The 18,688-nt window shown below is 39.2% G+C and overlaps 2 protein-coding genes across 7 annotated transcripts in view; one reads left to right on the top strand and one right to left on the bottom strand.

Moving 5' to 3' along the window:
- The window catches only part of PRMT8 (protein arginine methyltransferase 8), a 71,478-nt gene extending 63,790 nt beyond the window's left edge, over positions 1–7,688 (top strand). For all 6 annotated transcript variants that reach the window (XR_003990485.1, XR_003990483.1, XR_003990484.1 and 3 more), the window contains 2 exons: positions 4,282–4,403; positions 6,249–7,688. Coding sequence is in view for 3 of the 6 variants with exons in the window: in XM_030478816.1 (XP_030334676.1) it covers positions 4,282–4,403; positions 6,249–6,332 (206 nt within the window). In the remaining 3 variants the exon portion in view is untranslated. The remainder of the gene's footprint in view (positions 1–4,281; positions 4,404–6,248) is intronic.
- A 10,738-nt stretch (positions 7,689–18,426) lies between these two features.
- Positions 18,427–18,688, bottom strand: part of CRACR2A (calcium release activated channel regulator 2A) — a 37,300-nt gene continuing 37,038 nt past the window's right edge. Inside the window, 1 exon segment of the mRNA XM_030479595.1 lies at positions 18,427–18,517. Coding sequence (XP_030335455.1) covers positions 18,427–18,517 — 91 coding nt within the window.

Genomic DNA, 18,688 nt, shown 5'->3' with positions numbered 1-18,688 from the left:
TGGGCCTTGAGAAACAAGTCTTGTGGTGACACGGCACCCCAGAGAGAATTGGGTCAGAAAATGGGACTCATTTCCGGAACAACCTTATAGACACTTGGGCCAAAGAGCACAGCATTGAGTGGGTATATGACATCGGACTGCTAAAAACTACACTGAGAGCAATGGGTGGTGGGACTTTCGAACACTGGGATGCACATTTACCGAAAGCCACCTGCTCGGTCAACACTAGGAGATCTGCCAACAGGGCTGGCCCAGCCCAATCAGAACTTTTACATACTGTAGAGCGGGATAAAGTTCCTGTGGTGCACATAAAGAATTTGCTGGAGAAGACAGTCTGGGTTATTCCTGCTTCAGGTAAAGGCAAACCCACTCATGGGATTGCTTTTGCTCAGGGACCTGGATATACTTGGTGGGGGACCTGGATATACTTGGTGGGTAATGTGGGAACATGGGGAAATCTGGTGTGTACCTCAAGGGGATTCAATTTTGGGGGAAAACAGCCAATGAACTCAATTATATGCTGTTGCCTGCTAGATAACACTTCTATAGCCCATCAGCTAGATGCCCATCTCTGCCATTCTGGGCTTTGAAAAATAGGTATGTGCTGTCATGATCATTAGCAGAGAATAAAGTCATGGGAAAAGCCAGCAGCAGCAGAACTGTCCTCAGGTCACCATCGGCTGACCCTGACTTCCCTCTGATCATCACCCTAACAAAGAATGAACTTTGATGAAACCAGACGAGCTCAGCAGTGACCAGACGAGTTCAGCAGTGTTGTCAGCAGGCAACAATCCAGCGCTACACACCGTCTCTCCTGCCCTGAAAGACTGTTAAAAGAGATGGAGCCAGACATCATGGACTGAATGAACTCAGCAAACTTTATAGGGATGGTCCATGGACTAAGGAATGATATCTTTCTTTCTCTGTGTGTGTGTGTGTGTGTGTGTATATATACATGACAGAAAGCGATGGTATATTGAAAAATATGAGATCTGAGCATGATGTGAATGGTATGGAATAAGGGGTGGATACTGTCCTGGGATCAGCTGTAACAGTTATTTTTCTCCTTAGTAGCTGGTGCAGTGCTGTGTTTTCAACTTTAGCCTGAGAACAGTGCTGATAACACACCGATGTTTTGGTTGTTGCTAAGTGATGTTTACTCTGATCAAGGACTTTTCAGTCTCATGCTCTGCCAGGGAGGAGGGGCACAAGAAGCCGGAGGAAGCAGAGGCAGGACACCTGACCCAAACTAGCCAAAGGGTATTCCATACCACAGCACATCATGCCCAGTATAGAAACTGAGGGGAGTTACCCGGAAGGGCTAGATCGCTGCTCGGGTCGGGCTGGGTATCAGTCGGTGGGTGGTGAGCAACTGTATTGTGCATCACTTGTGTTTATTGGTTTCTTTTCCTTTTCTCCCTTTAGTTTTATATTCTCTCCCCTTGTTATTTCCCTTATCATTATTATTATTTGTGGTAGCAGTAGTGGTTTTGTATTATACCTTAGTTACTGGACTGCTCTTATCTCAACTCGTGGGATTTACATTCTTTCAATTCTCCTCCCCATCCCTCTGGGAGCTGGTGGAGACTGAGCGAGCGGCTGCACGGGTCTGAGTTACTGGTTGGGCTTAAAGCACGACAGTTGTGCTCCAGGCACAACAACATCAGGACTACAGAACCTTGCACAACTCCATAGGACCAGACAGGAGGAATCCAAGCATGCTGAGGGTGCTGGTCAATGTCATTGTAAAGCTACCCTCTCTAATATCTTTAAAAGGTCATGGTGATGGGGGCAGGGTCTTTATGATTAGAAAAAGGCAGCTATCACACTCATCTTTAAAGAGTGCAGTAAGCAGGATCAGCGGAACTACAGGCCAGTCAACTCACCTCAATCCCTGGGAAGACTATGACACAAATCCACCTGGCAACTATTTCCAGCTGTATGAAGGACAAGAAAGTGATTGAGAACAACTAGTATGGATTTACCAAAGCCAATTATACCTTACAAACCTGATTGCCTTCTGGACAACTAGCTGTGTGGATTAGGAAAGATCAGTGGCTGTTGTAATACCTTGACTTTAGTAAGGCCTTTTATTCAACCTTGCATAGCATCCTTACAGTTCTACTGGTGACATATGGACTGGATAAGTGAACAATAATATTGGTGAAAAATTGGCTCAAAATGTCAACTAGCAAAGTCAAAACAGAGGCCAATTGTGAGTAGCACCCACAGGTGACCAGCAGTGAGGTCAGTGTTGTTCCACATCTTTATTAATGAGCTGGATGATGGGATAGAGTGCTCTCTCAGCAAATTTGTTGATATTCCTAAATTGGGAGAAGCATAGGCTGGAAAGAAAGAGTGCTATTTAGAGAGACCATTGCAGGTTCAGCATGGGCTGTTGAGAACCTTACGAAGTTCAGCAAAGCCAAATGCAAAGTCCTGCAGATGGAACCTAACTATTCCATGCTACTGCTTGGGCTGACTGGATAGAAGTAAGCTTTGTTGGACAAGACTCTTGGATTCTTGTAAGCAACAAGCTGAACATGAGTCAGAAGTATGCCTTTGCAGCAAATCTGGCCAGTCATCCTGACTTGTGTTAGCATGAGTGTAGACAGGAGGCCTCTATTCAGCACATCATAAGGTAGGTGCAGAACAAGTTTCTCCATAAAAAGGACATTTGGCCTTCTGTACCTGAAGGAATAGACACCACTGTCTAGAAGACTGGTCTGGATTCTGAGCTGTTGGCAAAGCTTTACTGAATTCAGTAAAATATCTAAGTTTGTAGGACATGAGGAAGTGCCACTTCACTGATAGGTCATTTTTTAATTATGAAGAAAATAAATGTGTGATTTGGAGTGCCTGCAGTGCACTCACACTGTTTATGGAGCACAAATTTCCAGATATGTCAGGCTTTTCTAAGGAAGATAGCTCTGCATAAGGCCATGTGCACATGTGCATGTGTGTACACAAGACAGCAGTTACAATTTAAAATATAAATTCAATTTAATTTTGATTTAACAAGTTTTAGAAATTTTACAGAGGCATGTGCAAATGGGAAACAGATTCTGGATCTGAAGTCCTGAAAGAAGATCTCTCCATTCAGCAATTAAAAAAACATAAAAACTTAAAACTGTCTAGACACAGCTAGAAATTAACTGGTAAATACTTTTCCTTTGGAAAAGACCAGTTTGCCAACAGTTTCTTGCAACAGTTTTATATCAGTCTTCAGATTCTAGAATTTTGGAAAAAAAAGCACTGTAAAAAATTCCTGTCCTGACAGTTTAAAAAAAAAAAGTTTCATGATTTCCCCAGTCACATACAATTTCTAAGGCCAAATATATTTTTTAAACACTGATGTTAACATTAAATGAGATCACTGTTTTATTAAACAGTGTTAAAACATTATTAGCATGATTCAGTAAGGGGGGGTCCATGTCTACATCAAAAAAGCAATTGAAGAAACAAATGGAAGAAAATGGAATTTATCAGACTCTTTTTTGCCAGGTCAGGAAGTCTCTGAATTTGTACAGTTCTTAGGTTCCTAGATGCTCTTAACTGCAAGAATGCTAGGAAAAAGAAGTAACCAATACAAGTTTATTAGGCACAGCTCAAACTTTTGAATTTAAGTCAGAAATAAAAACAAACAAGTAAAATGAAAACCTGAACAAGCAGAATATCATCAAAGTGGTTTTGCTAAGCAAGACTAGAAATTAATTGAGATCAGTATCTATCTCTGGCAAGCTGTCCATAGCATATGCCTTTAAAAAGTCCAAAAATAGGTCGAAGTGCAAGTGTCCTTTTCCTAGCTCTGTTGTCCTGGAAACTATAAAGTCTGCTGTTTAGGGATCCTGAGTCAACGCTTTCATCTGTGTCATTGTGATTAATAATTTTTGGTGAACCTTTCTTTCATGGTTTTGTGTAGTTGTTTTCTGAACTGATTTAGACTTCTGCCTTTCAAAACACTTAGTGGTAGAGATTTCCCCAATTTGAATCTGTGTGGGTTTAAAGGAAAGCATCAAAAAAGTGTATATCATGCCCAGTAGCCCCCTTTGTGGAATCCTTTCTGGGTGTGATTTATATCTGACATATTTCAATAAAAATCGGAAGATAACCCACTGGTAGTCAATAGAACTGTGGTGTTGTAAAGCATGTTTCCTAATATAGTATAGAAGTTAAAGCATTCTATAAGAAGAAAGGCTTTTTAAAAAATTTTCTCACATCTTAATTTAATTTGTAAGACACATGAAACTTCTGTAAATAATAACCATATATGTTTTCCAGCACCTGATGCTCCCTATACTCACTGGAAGCAAACTGTCTTCTACTTAGAGGACTATTTAACTGTGAGACGAGGAGAAGAAATCTATGGGACTATATCCATGAAACCAAATGCAAAAAATGTGGTGAGTAAGCATCACTGATTCTAATTCCAACTCTGCTGATCACAAGCTACTATCAGCAGTAAATGAAATGCATAGCACTAAAACAATAAGCATTCTGAAGGCTCTAAATTCATATTATTAGTAGGAGCTCTAGTCACAGCTTCACCAAAGCTGGTGACAGCAATGATAATGCAGTGCTAATGTTAACAGAACTCAGCCTGCAAACAAGCTAGCATGGGAAGGAAGAACATCACCAAGTCGACTGCCCTCTGCAATCAGTATGACTCACATTTTATGACACAAGTAGGCAAAGGTCCCTTCAATACTGCCATTAAAATCAATGGTAAGATCCCTTCTGCCGACACAGGATGATCAAGAGTTAGTACTTCAGTTACACATCTATAGCCATATTTCCCACTTGATGCCCAAGAACACTCCTTTAGGAAATTAAGTAGCAGATTTCAGCTGAACATCTCTATGAACTCACCGATCAAATGTACTTGAACTCACTAATCAAGTGACATGGTAATTTCAAAATTGTGGCTTTCCACAGAAAATACATATGTTTTAAGACTAAAGCTGAAGTGAGATGGATGTCACACTATCATGACCGGTCATAACTTCCTAAATTTCTCTGCCATGGGCTGAACTGAATCTCTCACCATGACAGTTATTCAGTGCTTTTAACTTGTAAGGGAACTATGAGACATGATCTGATGGACAACCCATGCCTATATAGAAGAGCAAGACATGAGAAATATGACTTCTTCAAGAAGCAATGGCCCCATTTTCTGCCAAAAATTAAGAGATTCTGCCTTGAGCAGAATCTCTTAATTTTCTATTACAACATACAGCCATTAAAATAACCTGGTTAAAATCTGTCCATGCAGTTGTTGTAATTGTTTAAATATTGCATTGATTGACTGCATCAAATCTTAACATTTCATTGCCTTCCTTTTTTGCATTGATTTAACTTTTTTGTACCAAATACAGACTGGATATGGCTTTCATAGTAGTGTTGATACAGGGGAAGAAATAAATAAGTAACAAAATAAACCTGGCATTAAACCAAACACATTTACTCCTGAAGCTACTGCTTGTTGTGAAAGTAGAGGAAAATAGTCTGTTTCCCACCTTTACGTTGTTCTTGGGGGACTGGAACATTTTCTTTCAGGTTGAATGTATCAATTTTCTTTTGAGGGAAAAATTAAAAGAATATTTTAAATTTGTTTGCACAGCAGTAAGCACCTGAATGCAGATCTAGGTGCTGAAATTAATGTGTTCTTGATTGTTATCATAAGACAGAGGGACCACCTTGGTTCAAAAGGATTTGTTAGTGCTTTGTTCTTCTGAAACACAAGCCTTTCAAAAGCTTGTAGAGAGACAGCTTTGTTTTGTAGGGCTATGTAGTGCCTCTTTCCAAAAAATATGTCATTGTAAGTAAAGAATGAATGAGGGCTTCTCTATAATGGGAAGTTTACTAGATCTATTCTGGAATAATTCCTAGTGTGAAAGCCCTTTACCCTAGATTAAGAGCATCTCAATGGGGGATACCCTTTAAAAATTGTTGTAGAATACATATGATTGATAGCACAGCATTTCAGAAGCTTCCTAGTTGTAACCAGGACACTAAATCAGCCTTAAGAAAAATATGCAAATATGCTCTATACATGATTGTATGGTGAACGCCATTACACATCCTATATCCTGCTTTTTCAGTGTTAGAAACATTTAAAAACAAAAGAAGTTGGAAACCACAGTAGATATCTCTTGAATCTGAAGGTCTTTTCAACTCAAGCAATGATAACTGAATTCATATACTAAACTTATGGTCTTACTTCGTGTTACATTTAAATCTTTTTGCAGCGTGACCTGGATTTCACAGTAGACTTGGATTTTAAAGGACAGCTATGTGAAATGTCAGTATCTAATGACTACAAAATGCGCTAGCAAGAAACCTTTCAGAGATGAAAAGGAGAATTTTATCAAGTCCTGAACTGCTGAACTTCAAGCTAGGAACAACTTTTTACAAGATTGTTGTACTAAATACTAGAATGTTTACCTAGACGGAAAGTGGTAACCTGATTCTTCTTGCAGAAAGTACAGGGGGCTGGGATCCCACTGTGAATGTACAGTATACAGAACTGTAGCTTTTGTCAAACACGTAGGAAAATAAGCAACAGTCTTGACTGTTCTGGTTAACTTTAGGATGGCAGAAGATGCGTATACAAATTGTACTACTTACTGTGAATTTCTGGTTCTTCCAAGCTTTGCATGTTAAAGGTGATTAGGGCAGTTTTCTCACTATGGAAGACCACTACAGCACATTACTGTGATACTATTACTGGACTTATATTCAATATAAATGAATATATATATTGTATATGAGAAAAAGATATTTCATAATAGGGATTTGTTTTGTGATTATTTAATTTTCATTATGCAGTTATGGAAAGGTAATGCTGTTGCCTCTGGCACTACTCTAGGCAGTGATACAGTCCATTAACTGTCCAAAGTTATAGCTTTGGTAAATATTCCATGCAAAGTGTACATAAGAGCTGGGCATTTACAGAAAGTTCAAAAGCTATCTTTTTGAATGTCCTCTGGAAAATGTGGACCATTAGTTTTAAAATTCATCTTCACAAATGGATGTCTATCAGAGCTTTAAAAAAATTAGCTTTTTATCCTTGAAAATATTCCGTGGTGAGTTTTTATAGGTGGATTTTGCATGAGATATTCTGAAATCAGACACCTAGTATTTAAATGTGATGAATGCAGAGTCTCTGAAATGGTGGCTAATACATGTTTCTTGGCCATGCCATACTTAAGTTCTTTGCAAGACTCTTAATACAAAATAATTAAAAAAAAAAATAGGAATTAGTGTTTCCTTTTGGTGATGTTTTAGGTATGTTTTAAATTGCAAAAACTGTTCTCAAGAGTGCAGTGAATTGCAGGAACAAGCTAATGTCTATAAAAGAAAAAAGTCAATGGCTTCTGATATTACTAAGATGTCTGTAGCTTCCCCATCCCCTTACACCACTTGTTCTTCTTACAATATCTCCTGCTTATTGTTAAGATATTAACTGATTATAATTCTTCATACACATCAAGTCTTTTTACTATAAGAATGTTGACCATTTAATCACATGTATTTCGAGAAAAACTGCATCATCGGTCCTATCTACCCATTTTCCAGTCTGACATTAGGCATCAAATCATGTTCCATCATGTATTGGATGAGATTGACTAGTTTTTTTCCTAAAAATCTTTTTAATCACCTGCAAATAAAGCATACTTGAAGATGTATTTTGCGAGTATTTGTCAACTTTTAAGTTTTAGGCACCTATTTCTATTGTTTTTCACTTCACAAAAACTGTACAGTGCTTTCATTTTCTTATAATGGTCTAGGGATTGTATCATACGGTATCTATGTAGAAAATTAAACTGTAATTCAGCAGTAAATATATTGCTTGCAGTGTAGTTCATCACTGTTGTTTTAAAGCACTTTCATTTTCTTGGAATGAGGATGAACAACTTCTTTCCTCACAAAACAAACAACTAGAATTTTATCTGTCAAATATTGCTGTAATTTTCAAGGGATCAGTTCATAGCTAGATCATCTACTCATTCATTAATGCTTGGACTAGAAAAACCTCTAGAAGTCTGTTTCTACTAACACTTCTGTGATTCTAGGACTTTAAGGTGAGGAATTCTACCAGAATTTTTCCTCAGTCCCCTACATTTATATGAAGATATAGTCGAATTATGTTTTCATCTTCTCCTTTGCTGACTATAATCACTGACCTGACTCTAACAGAAAGAGGAAAGACTATTGCTTTGTTTGTCTCACACTTTGACAGCACCTCAAACCATCCACTTCTCTGCTCACTGCATGAGTCTTTAATAACTTTAATATTAAAATAATAATAAAGGGGAAAAAACTAAACACCTTGTTTAAAAAAAGACAAATCACACAAACACAAAAGAATTCACAAGGGTTTGCCTGCCTTTACTGAGAATGTGTCATTTTTTGCCTCATAGAAAGCATTAGACAAAAAGCAGCGAAGAAAACTTGATGAGAACAGCTCATTAATGAGTTTGAAAGGTATTTTAAGCACTGCTGTACTGAAAGTACTGCCCTTTTTGCCTCATCTTTCACCTAATGACAGTGAAATGTAAGTCTCACTTCAACAGTGGCCACCTTGCCTTCTTACTACAAGTGCCCATTCACTTCAGTGTTGCAAAATTAAGTCCTTGCTATTACTGTTAATGGCACAGTTCTGGAGTGGTGACCGGACTTCAGTCAGATTTAGCCCCAGGAAACTGTCTTGTGCTTTTCTTTACATCAAAAGCATATTGCGTATTTCTCCATCACATGAAGAACTGAGAGTGACTACTGCACTGCTGAGCATCTTCAAATCACACTGATCAAAAAGAAAATTTAGGCTTCAAAGGTGTTTCCTACCTCTAAGGTTTTGAAAGCACCAATATGTTCATCATGTATAAGGTCTATTAGGTCAGCACTAGTGAAAAAGATATGCAAAGAACTTGCAGGCCAGGTGCAATTGGTTTTCCTCAGCAATCCAGCAAGTCTGGGTAACTACCACAGAGTCTGAGCCTAAACTTCTCAAGGCTGGAATAAGAATGTCTATCATGGTCTCCAGGGCTGAACACAAGCCACTGATCTTCAAAGCTTTGCATTAAAATAGTAATGACAAAACGATGGTTGACATCTGAAACAGATGTATGCTTAAAGCTTTTCCTTCCCACTGACAGGAAAAGAAAGATGATCATGAGCTGAGGACGGAGCATGAGAAAGAAACTGAAATGCAGTATTTAAACAAAAGACTATCTTGGATGAGCAACAAATAAAGCACTGCAGAAAGAGAAAGCAGGTCACTTCTGCCTTGATTCTAATCTTAAGGCAAAAGTATTAAAAGCCTTCTCAGGGATTCTCCTGTCACTTGAAACACAAAGGAGCATCCAAAAAAACCTAAATACTGAACATGCCTCTAAAAGGCATAGTGTGCATTTCACACTTGCAGTGCTTGTAGAATTAGGGATGTAGTCTTAAGAGAGCCACTTTGTGTTCCCAAGGTCCTCTACAGAGCAGTATGACTCTATTCTCACATGTATTTCTTGTTCCCAGTACTAACTATCCCTTTTCAGATATTGTTAAAGTTTCACGATTTTGGTTAAGGTTGGGTTTTGCAGGGCTTGTTTTGAGGGCCTTCCAATGGACAGAATTAGGAGGTTTAGAGCCTTTTTAAACCATCTTAGACTTTTAATAGGGGTCGAAATGTTCCAATATGTAGACAAGAATACTACCCAAGACAGCATGTCTACCCAAGAGCTAGTTTGAAGAACCTTGTCCAAAACAATTTCTTACAGAATTTATTTTAAATTTAATATTAATTCATAAACTAATTTGCCACATGCAGATTTTATTGTAAATAATCAAGAGAAACTTTCTTCACTTTACTGTGAGGCTGGTGAGGCACTGGAACGGGTTGCCCACAGAAGTGGTGAATGCTCCATCCCTGGCAGTGTTCAAGACCAGGCTGGGCAGAGCCTTCGGCAAATGGTCTAGTGTGAGGCATCGCTGCCCATGGCAGGGGGTTGGAACTAGATGATCTTAAGGTCCTTTCCGACCCAAACCAGTCTGTGATTCTATGATTCTATGTTCATAATGAGGAATAAATACCAGCCTTAAGAAAATAATTCATCAGTCACTCTCCTTTGCCTGTAAAGTATTCCACACATACTACTTACATAAAAAAAATATATATATGCTGTCATTTCAACATATTGTCAATAACATTGTAAGTTGGCCAATTCGTATGGATTGAACTCAGCCTAATTAGAGGACAATCTGTCTGTGTTCTATAATCAGTAACTTCAAGTACTGTGCATACTGGTAGATGTAACGTATTCTCTGTGATCAGAATGTACTGCAAACCTTTTTTTTTTTAGTGTAAATAACACTTAAGAAAGATTTAGTAGCAAAACCATGTCCCAACGTCACTAGTATAATAGACAAAACAACACAGTATTATAATGACTTTCAAACTACAAAACCCCGTGAGTGTTATAAAAATTGGAAATTTGCTTTTAGAAGTGACTTTCATTGTTAAGCATGCTTTTCTGTGCAGGCAGGAGTAGTGGGAGAGGGAGGTAGCGCAGGAAGGCACCAGGGTGACCTAAATCTTATCAGTCTGTCTGTTCCCTTGTTCAGGTGGAGTCAGGGCTTCAGAACTCCTATCTCAGCTGAATAAGAGTAGATTACTTTAGCTACAGGCAATGACTCCTTCAGTTATGTGGAGAAGAAAGGTGAGGGTTAAAAAAGAAGGTAGTCAGAATGCAAAGGGGAGAGCAAAACAGAGTAGCTGGAGTTGGTTTGCTATAGAATCTCATAGAATCTTTTTGCACATTTGTAATGGAAAGTTATAATCACCTGCTCAGAGTAGGGCTAACTTCAGAGCTAACTCATGTTGCTCGGGGCATTGTCCAGGCAAGTCCTGAACATTTTGGAGAACAGATTCGCCGGCCTCTCTTGGGCAGCTGTTCCACTAAAAGGCTAAAAAAGACATGCTATACAGAGTTGGGACAGAGGAAGAGGCAGACCACTACAGTAGAGTACCTGTCCTTTAGGCAAAAACAATTTTTCCAGGGCCCAGATACTGCTGAAGGGAAAAGAAAAGAGGTTTTATTATCTCAAAATTTTCACAATCTGCTGTTCTCTTTGCCCATTTTTCCAGTCTCTGCAGGTACTGATACCATTTCCTTGACTCCCTTCCCTTTCCATTTTCTTACTATGTTTGATATTTTTCTCATTTTTCAGTGAATAATGCAAACGAAGAGAACATTTTTTAAGAAAGCTTGGAGAGAGCTATGGTGTGATTGTGAAACAGAAATAAACCATGTTAGCTTTGAGATGACAACTACAACTAAAAGTCAGTCTTACTTCTTCACAAAACATAAAGGGTTGGGCTACACTCTAAGCCATTCCTCTGAATCATCAAACATGGTCTTTCAGAACCACATCAGTCACCGAAATCAAGCCTGATCTGACACCTGAATCCTCAAGCGGAAAATAGAACATTCTCTTTTGCAGTACAGTTCTCTGTTTTCATGGCTAGCCATTTCCGTTTACTCAAATGAACCATCAGCATTTCCAGCACAACACAGCCCTAGAACTACAAATGGACCCCTGTGTTAAGATCACAACAGAATTTAACCAGAAATAATACATATCCTACCATTTTGATGCAGAAATATGAAATGGCAGTCCAAAAAGACATACATAACTCATTAACAGTAACTTGTAATGCTGAGCAGTTAGCAGAAGTACTTTATCATGATAGTGGCATGTTTTTTACATTTATTGGCATGACAAATCAATGTTGTTAGCTAATGAGACCTGATTAAAGCAACAACTATTTACTTCCATAATTGTCTGATTATCCTATAATTGCTATTATTACCACTGACAGAGCATCTCAGAAAAAATAGCTCAATATTTTGCTTGTTTTCCCATGGGATGAGTGTTGGCAGGCAAGCAGCTTAAGTGTTGTGTGAAGCTGAAACAGCAGCATGTGATGGATAGCATTTGTAGATCACGCAGACAACAACAAAGCACATGTTGACATCAAATTTTGAGCTATGAATTGAGGATATGGAAATGGAAGAGTTCAGAAACGGAAGGTATCCTTTACCAATAAAGATATGGAGATAACTGAGACAAGAACTTCTGAAAATATTCAGAAAATATTCAGACAACCAGGTAAATTGGTCTGACACCTCCCACTAACAAACGTAGCAGAGACGTAACATTTTCTGGGAGAACTTTCCATTTGAGTTCTACTGCTAAATGATACAGAGTTCTGTTAAGCAGAGGAACATCTGGTCTCAATCTGGGCAAATGCCTAGACCCTTCCAATCTAATATTCATAAGTCAAAATGCAAAATTCACTTCTGCTTGCTAGAATATTGACACTATATTATGTTCTTCCCATCCTTGTGCTTTAAACAGTACTGACACAATATGCTGTTTCTTTTCCTTCAGCTCAAACTGTTTCTAGCTTGTACTTCAGTGATACACAGAAACCCAGAATCCGCATATAAATCAAAACCAAACCTAAATCAAACTTTTCTTCTAATCTGTCCTTATCTTTTATTTGCCTGTGCATCGTGTTACTTTTATTATGGTCCACACTCACGTAATTGCCTGTGGTGGTAAGGATGTATCTAGTCATCTTGGAGATCCTGCTAGTCCCATGGGGCTTTGAACATATAGAGTCAGAACTTCAGAACCCAGAAAGTACCACTGTGATCTACCAATCTCTTGAGAATATCTTATTGCAACCTCCATGCTGAAGCTGGACAATCTGGAGCAGATTGCCCAGGACCATTTACAGCTGGGTTTTGAATACCTCCAAGGATGGAAACTCCACAACCTCTCTGGGAAAACCATTCCAGTGTTTGACCACCTCCACATTTAAAAAAACCCAACAAAACAAACAACGTATTTTCTTGTGTTCAGATGGAATTTCATGTGTTTCAGTTTGTGCCTGTAGCCTCTTGTCCTGTCACTGGGCACTTCTGTAAAGAGTCTGGATCCCTCCTCTTTGTTCTCCACCCATATCATGTATTTACCCACACTGATAAGATCCCTCTTGAGCATTCTCTGCTTTAGACCCTCTGGGCCCAGTCATTCCGCCAGTTTTCAAAGCACTTTTCTGTCCAATTATCTAACCTATATTTTGCGATCTTGTCAAACAGGATGTTATGGGAGACAGTGTCAAAAGCCTTACTAAGGTTGAGGTAAACAACACTGAGGACTCTCCCCTCATCCACCAAGCTAGCTATCTCATTGTAGAAACTACCAGTTTAGTTAAGCATAATTTCCCCTTTGTAATTCAATGCTAACTAGTCCTGATCACCATCTTGTCCTTCATGTGTCTGGAAATGATTTCCAGGATTAGTTGCCCTATCACTTTCCCAGGAATTGTGATAAGGTTTCACACCTTGCAGTTGTCTGGACCCTCCTTTTTTGCTCTTCTGGAAGACAGGATTGATATCTGCATTCTTGCGAATGTCTTGCACCATAGAGTGCTTTCATAGCACCCTTGGATGCTATGTTGCAGGGTGTTGCAGCAGTCTCAGACAAACTGTTAAGCTTTAATGTTGGTATACAAAGCAGACATGCAGAAAGGTTTGCTTGACTAAAAGATTATTTAGTTTTTTCCATTTGTACCGCAGAAAGGTTGTAAGGAAACCTTGGACTTTTCAAGCCCAATTTACTACTCCAAGCAGAGCTTTCTCCAAAGCTATGCCAAATCCCTGCGGCTTAGTGTAAAACCTGTCTTGAAAACTTCCAAGGACAGAGATTTTATAAGCTATCAGCAGATCTGATAAAATACACTCCCCTTCACAATAGACCATGCCTTGCTTACCTAGCATGATATTTTGAGACCTGCCAGCAGATAATTTTTAATCATTTGATGTCTGTAGTGCTGATTTTGTATGACTACAGTTTCTTGACCGTGAGCACCCTTCAGAAGTCTATGTTTGCACAGCTACGTCATCTCCATAGCAATGACAGAAAGATGCTTTAGCTGCTGTTCATAACCCTAAGAATCATGTTAACAAGAAACAAATATTAAACAAAATTTCCACTATTTAATCATTTGTGTGTATGTTCTCCACTTGCCTTGATGTGAGTAGCACCCAACTTTTGTACAGCATACCCTACATTGGGCATGGACAAGACAAAGGCAAGAGCTTCAGGCATCTCAGTTTAGGAACTCCTTGCACAACCTGCCCTGGGGCTTTTAATGACACCAATACATTTCAATGTAGAAAGTGACTTTACAGTGTGGTTACAGACAAAAATGTCTATAGCATACATGTAAAAGGTTTCACTCATCAATTGTTTGTCTTTCTCTGCTGACAGACACATCATTTAATGCAAATCAGTTGCTGTTTGTTAGAATAATACTTGTTTCAAAGGGATGAACAATGGTCTTATTACAGCTTCATAATATAGATCCATACAAGACAGGGTTGCTATGTCAGCTGGTAAGCCTTAATAGTCTAGATTCAAATGACCTTGAACAAATCTGTCTTGTAGTGCAGTATAACATAGTTCAGTCATTTGCACCTGGGAGCAAGACCATGCAGAAACAGCTCACGCTCACAGGGGAACCACACTAAGCTTTGCAGCTGAGTGCTATGTCTCTGAGCTAAGCAATGGTAGTCTTGAGGCTTTTCAGCCCCTAGCAGAGGTATCCAAACTGGTGTTTGGCTGCAGCAACACCGAGCTCACCACTGGCCTCCAAAGCCACCTGAAAAGCATAGCAAATTAGTTCATATCTAATTCCATTTATCTGTATTTAAAGATGAAGTTACAAACAGATGAGACAACTAAACACCTTGCTGCCACTGAAAATGGACTGCCCAGCCCTCTAGACTTCTTTTCTCACAACTGAATCTCAGCTGGTTTTTTTCCACCCATACCATCTCACTAGCTCCAGTTTTTATCAGATTTTACTTGGCTAGTTCAGCTCACTAATGCAGTAGAGAAGTGTCGTCTTTTTCTCCTCCCTTTTTTCTTGAGATTTTGACAAGGCAGTAACATAAACTGGTTTATTGCAGAGTTCTACTGACTTGTAAAAGGTAAAACAGAGGAGTAATGACTGGCAGGGACAGTGAGTCACAAACCCACCCTGTACTCTCCTCCCTGAAAAAGATAACATGTGAGCATTTATAACAGCTATACAGATACAGCAATATTCACATTCTTGATTGCTCTGCAAAGGCAAGATTTAAGTTTAGTGCTGCAGGAGCACTGAATCTTGTGAATAGGCAGACTGTGGTTTTCCAAAGCTGATAATGCTCATTTTGCAATGTGGTCATTGACAAGACAGAAAAAGGAAAAAGAGGAGGCTGAATACAGTGTTAGAAGATCTGGAAAATACTTCTATTATGTATGCTCAGAGCAAAAGAACACAAATATCACAACGCATGAGATAAAGCTGGCACAAGATAAATTGTGGAAACACAGGGCACAATACAAAATGTAATAGAAGGATGATAGCTGTGGCTGCTACTGTTTCTTTTTGCAAGTCCAACCAAAACCCAAGCTGAGCACATATTGCAAAGATGCAGATACACACATAACACTAACATCATCACTCACACAGACAACATGGAGAGCAATGCCTTCAATGCTCATCACCCACATACACACAAACAACAGCTCAAGTATTATGAGTGACATAATATTCTATCTGAATGTCTCAATTCCACTTGCTTTCCTACTCCCTTCCTGTTCAGGCTACGAAAATTGGCGACTTCCAGTGAGAAAGCCCTGGGTTCTTCTGGGAATGAGAAAAGACTTGCAATGGTGTGTAAGGTCCTGCACCTGGGTCAGGGCAATCCCAAGCACAATTACAGTCTGGGTGGAAACTGGATTGTGAGCAGACCTGAGGAGAAGAACTTGCGGGTGTTAGTTGACGAGAAACCCAATATGAGTTGGCAGTGTGCGCTTGCAGCTCAGAAACCAACTGTGTCGTGGGCTGCATCAAAAGGAGTGTGACCAACAGGTTGAGGGAGGTCGTTCTCTCTCTCTACTCTGCTCTCGTGAGACCTCACCTGGAGTACTGTGTTCAGCTCTGGGGATCTCAGCACAAGAGGGATGTGGACCTGTTTGAATGAGTCCAGAGGAGGGCCATGAAAATATCAGAGGGCTGGAGCATTTCTCCTATGAAGACAGGCTGAGAGATTTGAGTTTGTTCAGCCTGGAGAAGAGAAGGCTCCAGGGAGACCTTATAGACTTACAGTACCTAAAGAGGGCCTACAAGAAAGCTGGAGAGGGACTTTTGACAAGGGTACATAGCGAAAGGACAAAGGGGAATGGCTGTAAACTGAAAGAGGGTGGTCTAGATTAGCTATGACCCAGTGTCCAGTTTCATGATGCACAGCTGCACCATGATCTCTGCTTCTCTTTACCAAAAAGCTTTCAGCAACACAAAGGATCCATTAGCATCAAGGAACCCTGGAAGCTGACAATCCCCACACCTGTTTGATGACCATCTGGCCAGTAGAATTTGTCCAGAAGTAGAGCCTTGTAGCACATTAGTCATGCCTATCTTCTGTGAGCGAATAACAAATAGTTGCTGTTTGTAAAGGTGCGCAGAAAGATGACTATGACTAGGATCCTGGGGATAGAGGGATGGCAGTGGTGGAGAAAGAGCACTGAAGTGGTGTGTGGAGGAATGTATGTGTATGTGTATGTTTTCATCAGTAAGCTTCAATCATGGCCAGTTGGAAAGGAAAAGAACGATTGGACCATCTGTATTCATATTTATGGGAATGCTCTTTGTGTGTATATGGGTGACAAGCAGTGAGGAGACTTCTCTCTGTGTTGTTTGTGCGGCTGATGACATTAATGTTGTTTATCTGCATCTTTGCAGTGCGTACTCAGCTTGGGTTTTGGCTGGACTTGTAAAAAAGAACAGCAGCAGCCACAGCTATCAGTCTGAGATGGGAGATACCTCCTGGGTCTTAGACCACACCAGATTTGGCTGTAGTAGATAAAGAAAAAGAAATCTCCATCCCAGGGTTCAGCAGCTCCTTAGCATTGTGTACCCTGCTAGGAGGGTCTCGGTGTACGGTAGTAGATGTCCAAATAAAAATGATCCCATAGAAGTCACACAAAGAAGATCCACCTTATGTGTCACTTTCTTCCAAAATCAAGATAAGCTTGAGGGAACAAAAAATTAAGGATCTGAATTAGGAGTTTTGTGGGGCTAGAGTCAGTAAAGCTGAAATCAAGCCTTCAAACTGAATTCCTGAGGCTGTCAGAGGTCGGAAGAAATATTGCAAGTTCTGATATTGATGAGGTAGGAAACACCCTATGACAGTGGAACACATCATTCAAAATCAATTAGCAAAGCCAATATTTAAACTGATAAAACTTCTTCCCTCATTGAAATTGGGACAAACAGTTGTTTTCTTTGAGGTTTAAATTAGGGGTTTGCATTAGTCCAACTCTAGCCAGGATTGAACAAAGACAATTAAATTCTGAGAATATTACCATGGTGGATAGCATGTAACAGTCAATAAGGTGACTCATTCCTCTACAACTAGTAATGGACTTCAAGAAGCAACCCTAGGAAATGAACAGAAAGCCTACTGATTTTCATTAGTGGACACTCATTTTGCTCCTTTTGGGTTTTAGGGATTCCTAAGCAACCCCTGGAAGCAAGGAGAAATTTTACTATTTCTGGAAACTAAGGGAGATATTTGCATAGCATCACCTCACAATCAAAACATGCCAGCTTATTCGACAACAACTCAGGCAAGCCTTTATGATATCTCAGTGACCTATCTAAACATACTTAATTCATCACACCTAAGTGGGAGGAAAGGTTTTCTTATCAAGGACCTATATGCAACAATGTGTAGTATAAATGAATTAATGTTATTTATGAAAATCTTCTTAGTTCTTCAATCCTTTGTTCATGTATATTTCACACTAAGGTTGAAAATATCACCTTACACTTTGAAATTGCTGGTGTGTTGCTTTTGAACAACCAAGCAGCTAATATGTGAATTTTTAAAAAACTGTAACAAAGGTGAGCACAAAATCAGGATCTGAAGAGCACTGAAATAAACAGAAGTATTCAGAAGATAGGTCATCCACACCACCAAGAATTTCCTTCACATTCCAAGTAGTTTTCTTCCTATAAAATTATTTCTTATTATTGATAATGTGACAGCTTCTACAAGCCTGATCACATATCAGGATTCAGTGGTGTTAGGCACCAAACAGAATCAAAGACTTACTGTCCCAAGTACATTGTCAATTAACTAAAGACAATATTTGTAAAAGTGAAGATTAGAGCATACAAGGATTCTAAGTTTCACTTACACCTACACTTACAACACAGCAGAAGAAATATTTGGCAGATAAAGCAAATCTGATGGTGCCATGTAGTGTGATATAAATGTCTGACTTGTCTAAACACGCCCCAGCATTTTATGGCCTGATACAGCAAGACTTTTTATTCATATCAGCTTGAAGTTCAATGGTTTTCTCTTTCACTTTATCTTCATGTTTCTTTAAAATCCTAGGGGAAAGAAACAATACTTTTGAGAAAAAAAGTCAATAATACCCATAACAGATCAAAGCAAAATCCATTTTCCCTAAAGCCTATAAAATTATCCAGACATCAACAGAAAATGACAGAATTTTGTGAACAATCAAAAAAGTACGATTAATATGACTCCATCACAAAAAC

The sequence above is a fragment of the Strigops habroptila genome, chromosome 3 (genome assembly GCF_004027225.2).
Source record: "Strigops habroptila isolate Jane chromosome 3, bStrHab1.2.pri, whole genome shotgun sequence".
In the NCBI taxonomy this organism is placed as follows: domain Eukaryota; kingdom Metazoa; phylum Chordata; class Aves; order Psittaciformes; family Psittacidae; genus Strigops; species Strigops habroptila.
The sequence above is the reverse complement of the archived record's forward strand: the minus strand, read 5'-3'. Positions and strand labels throughout refer to the sequence as shown.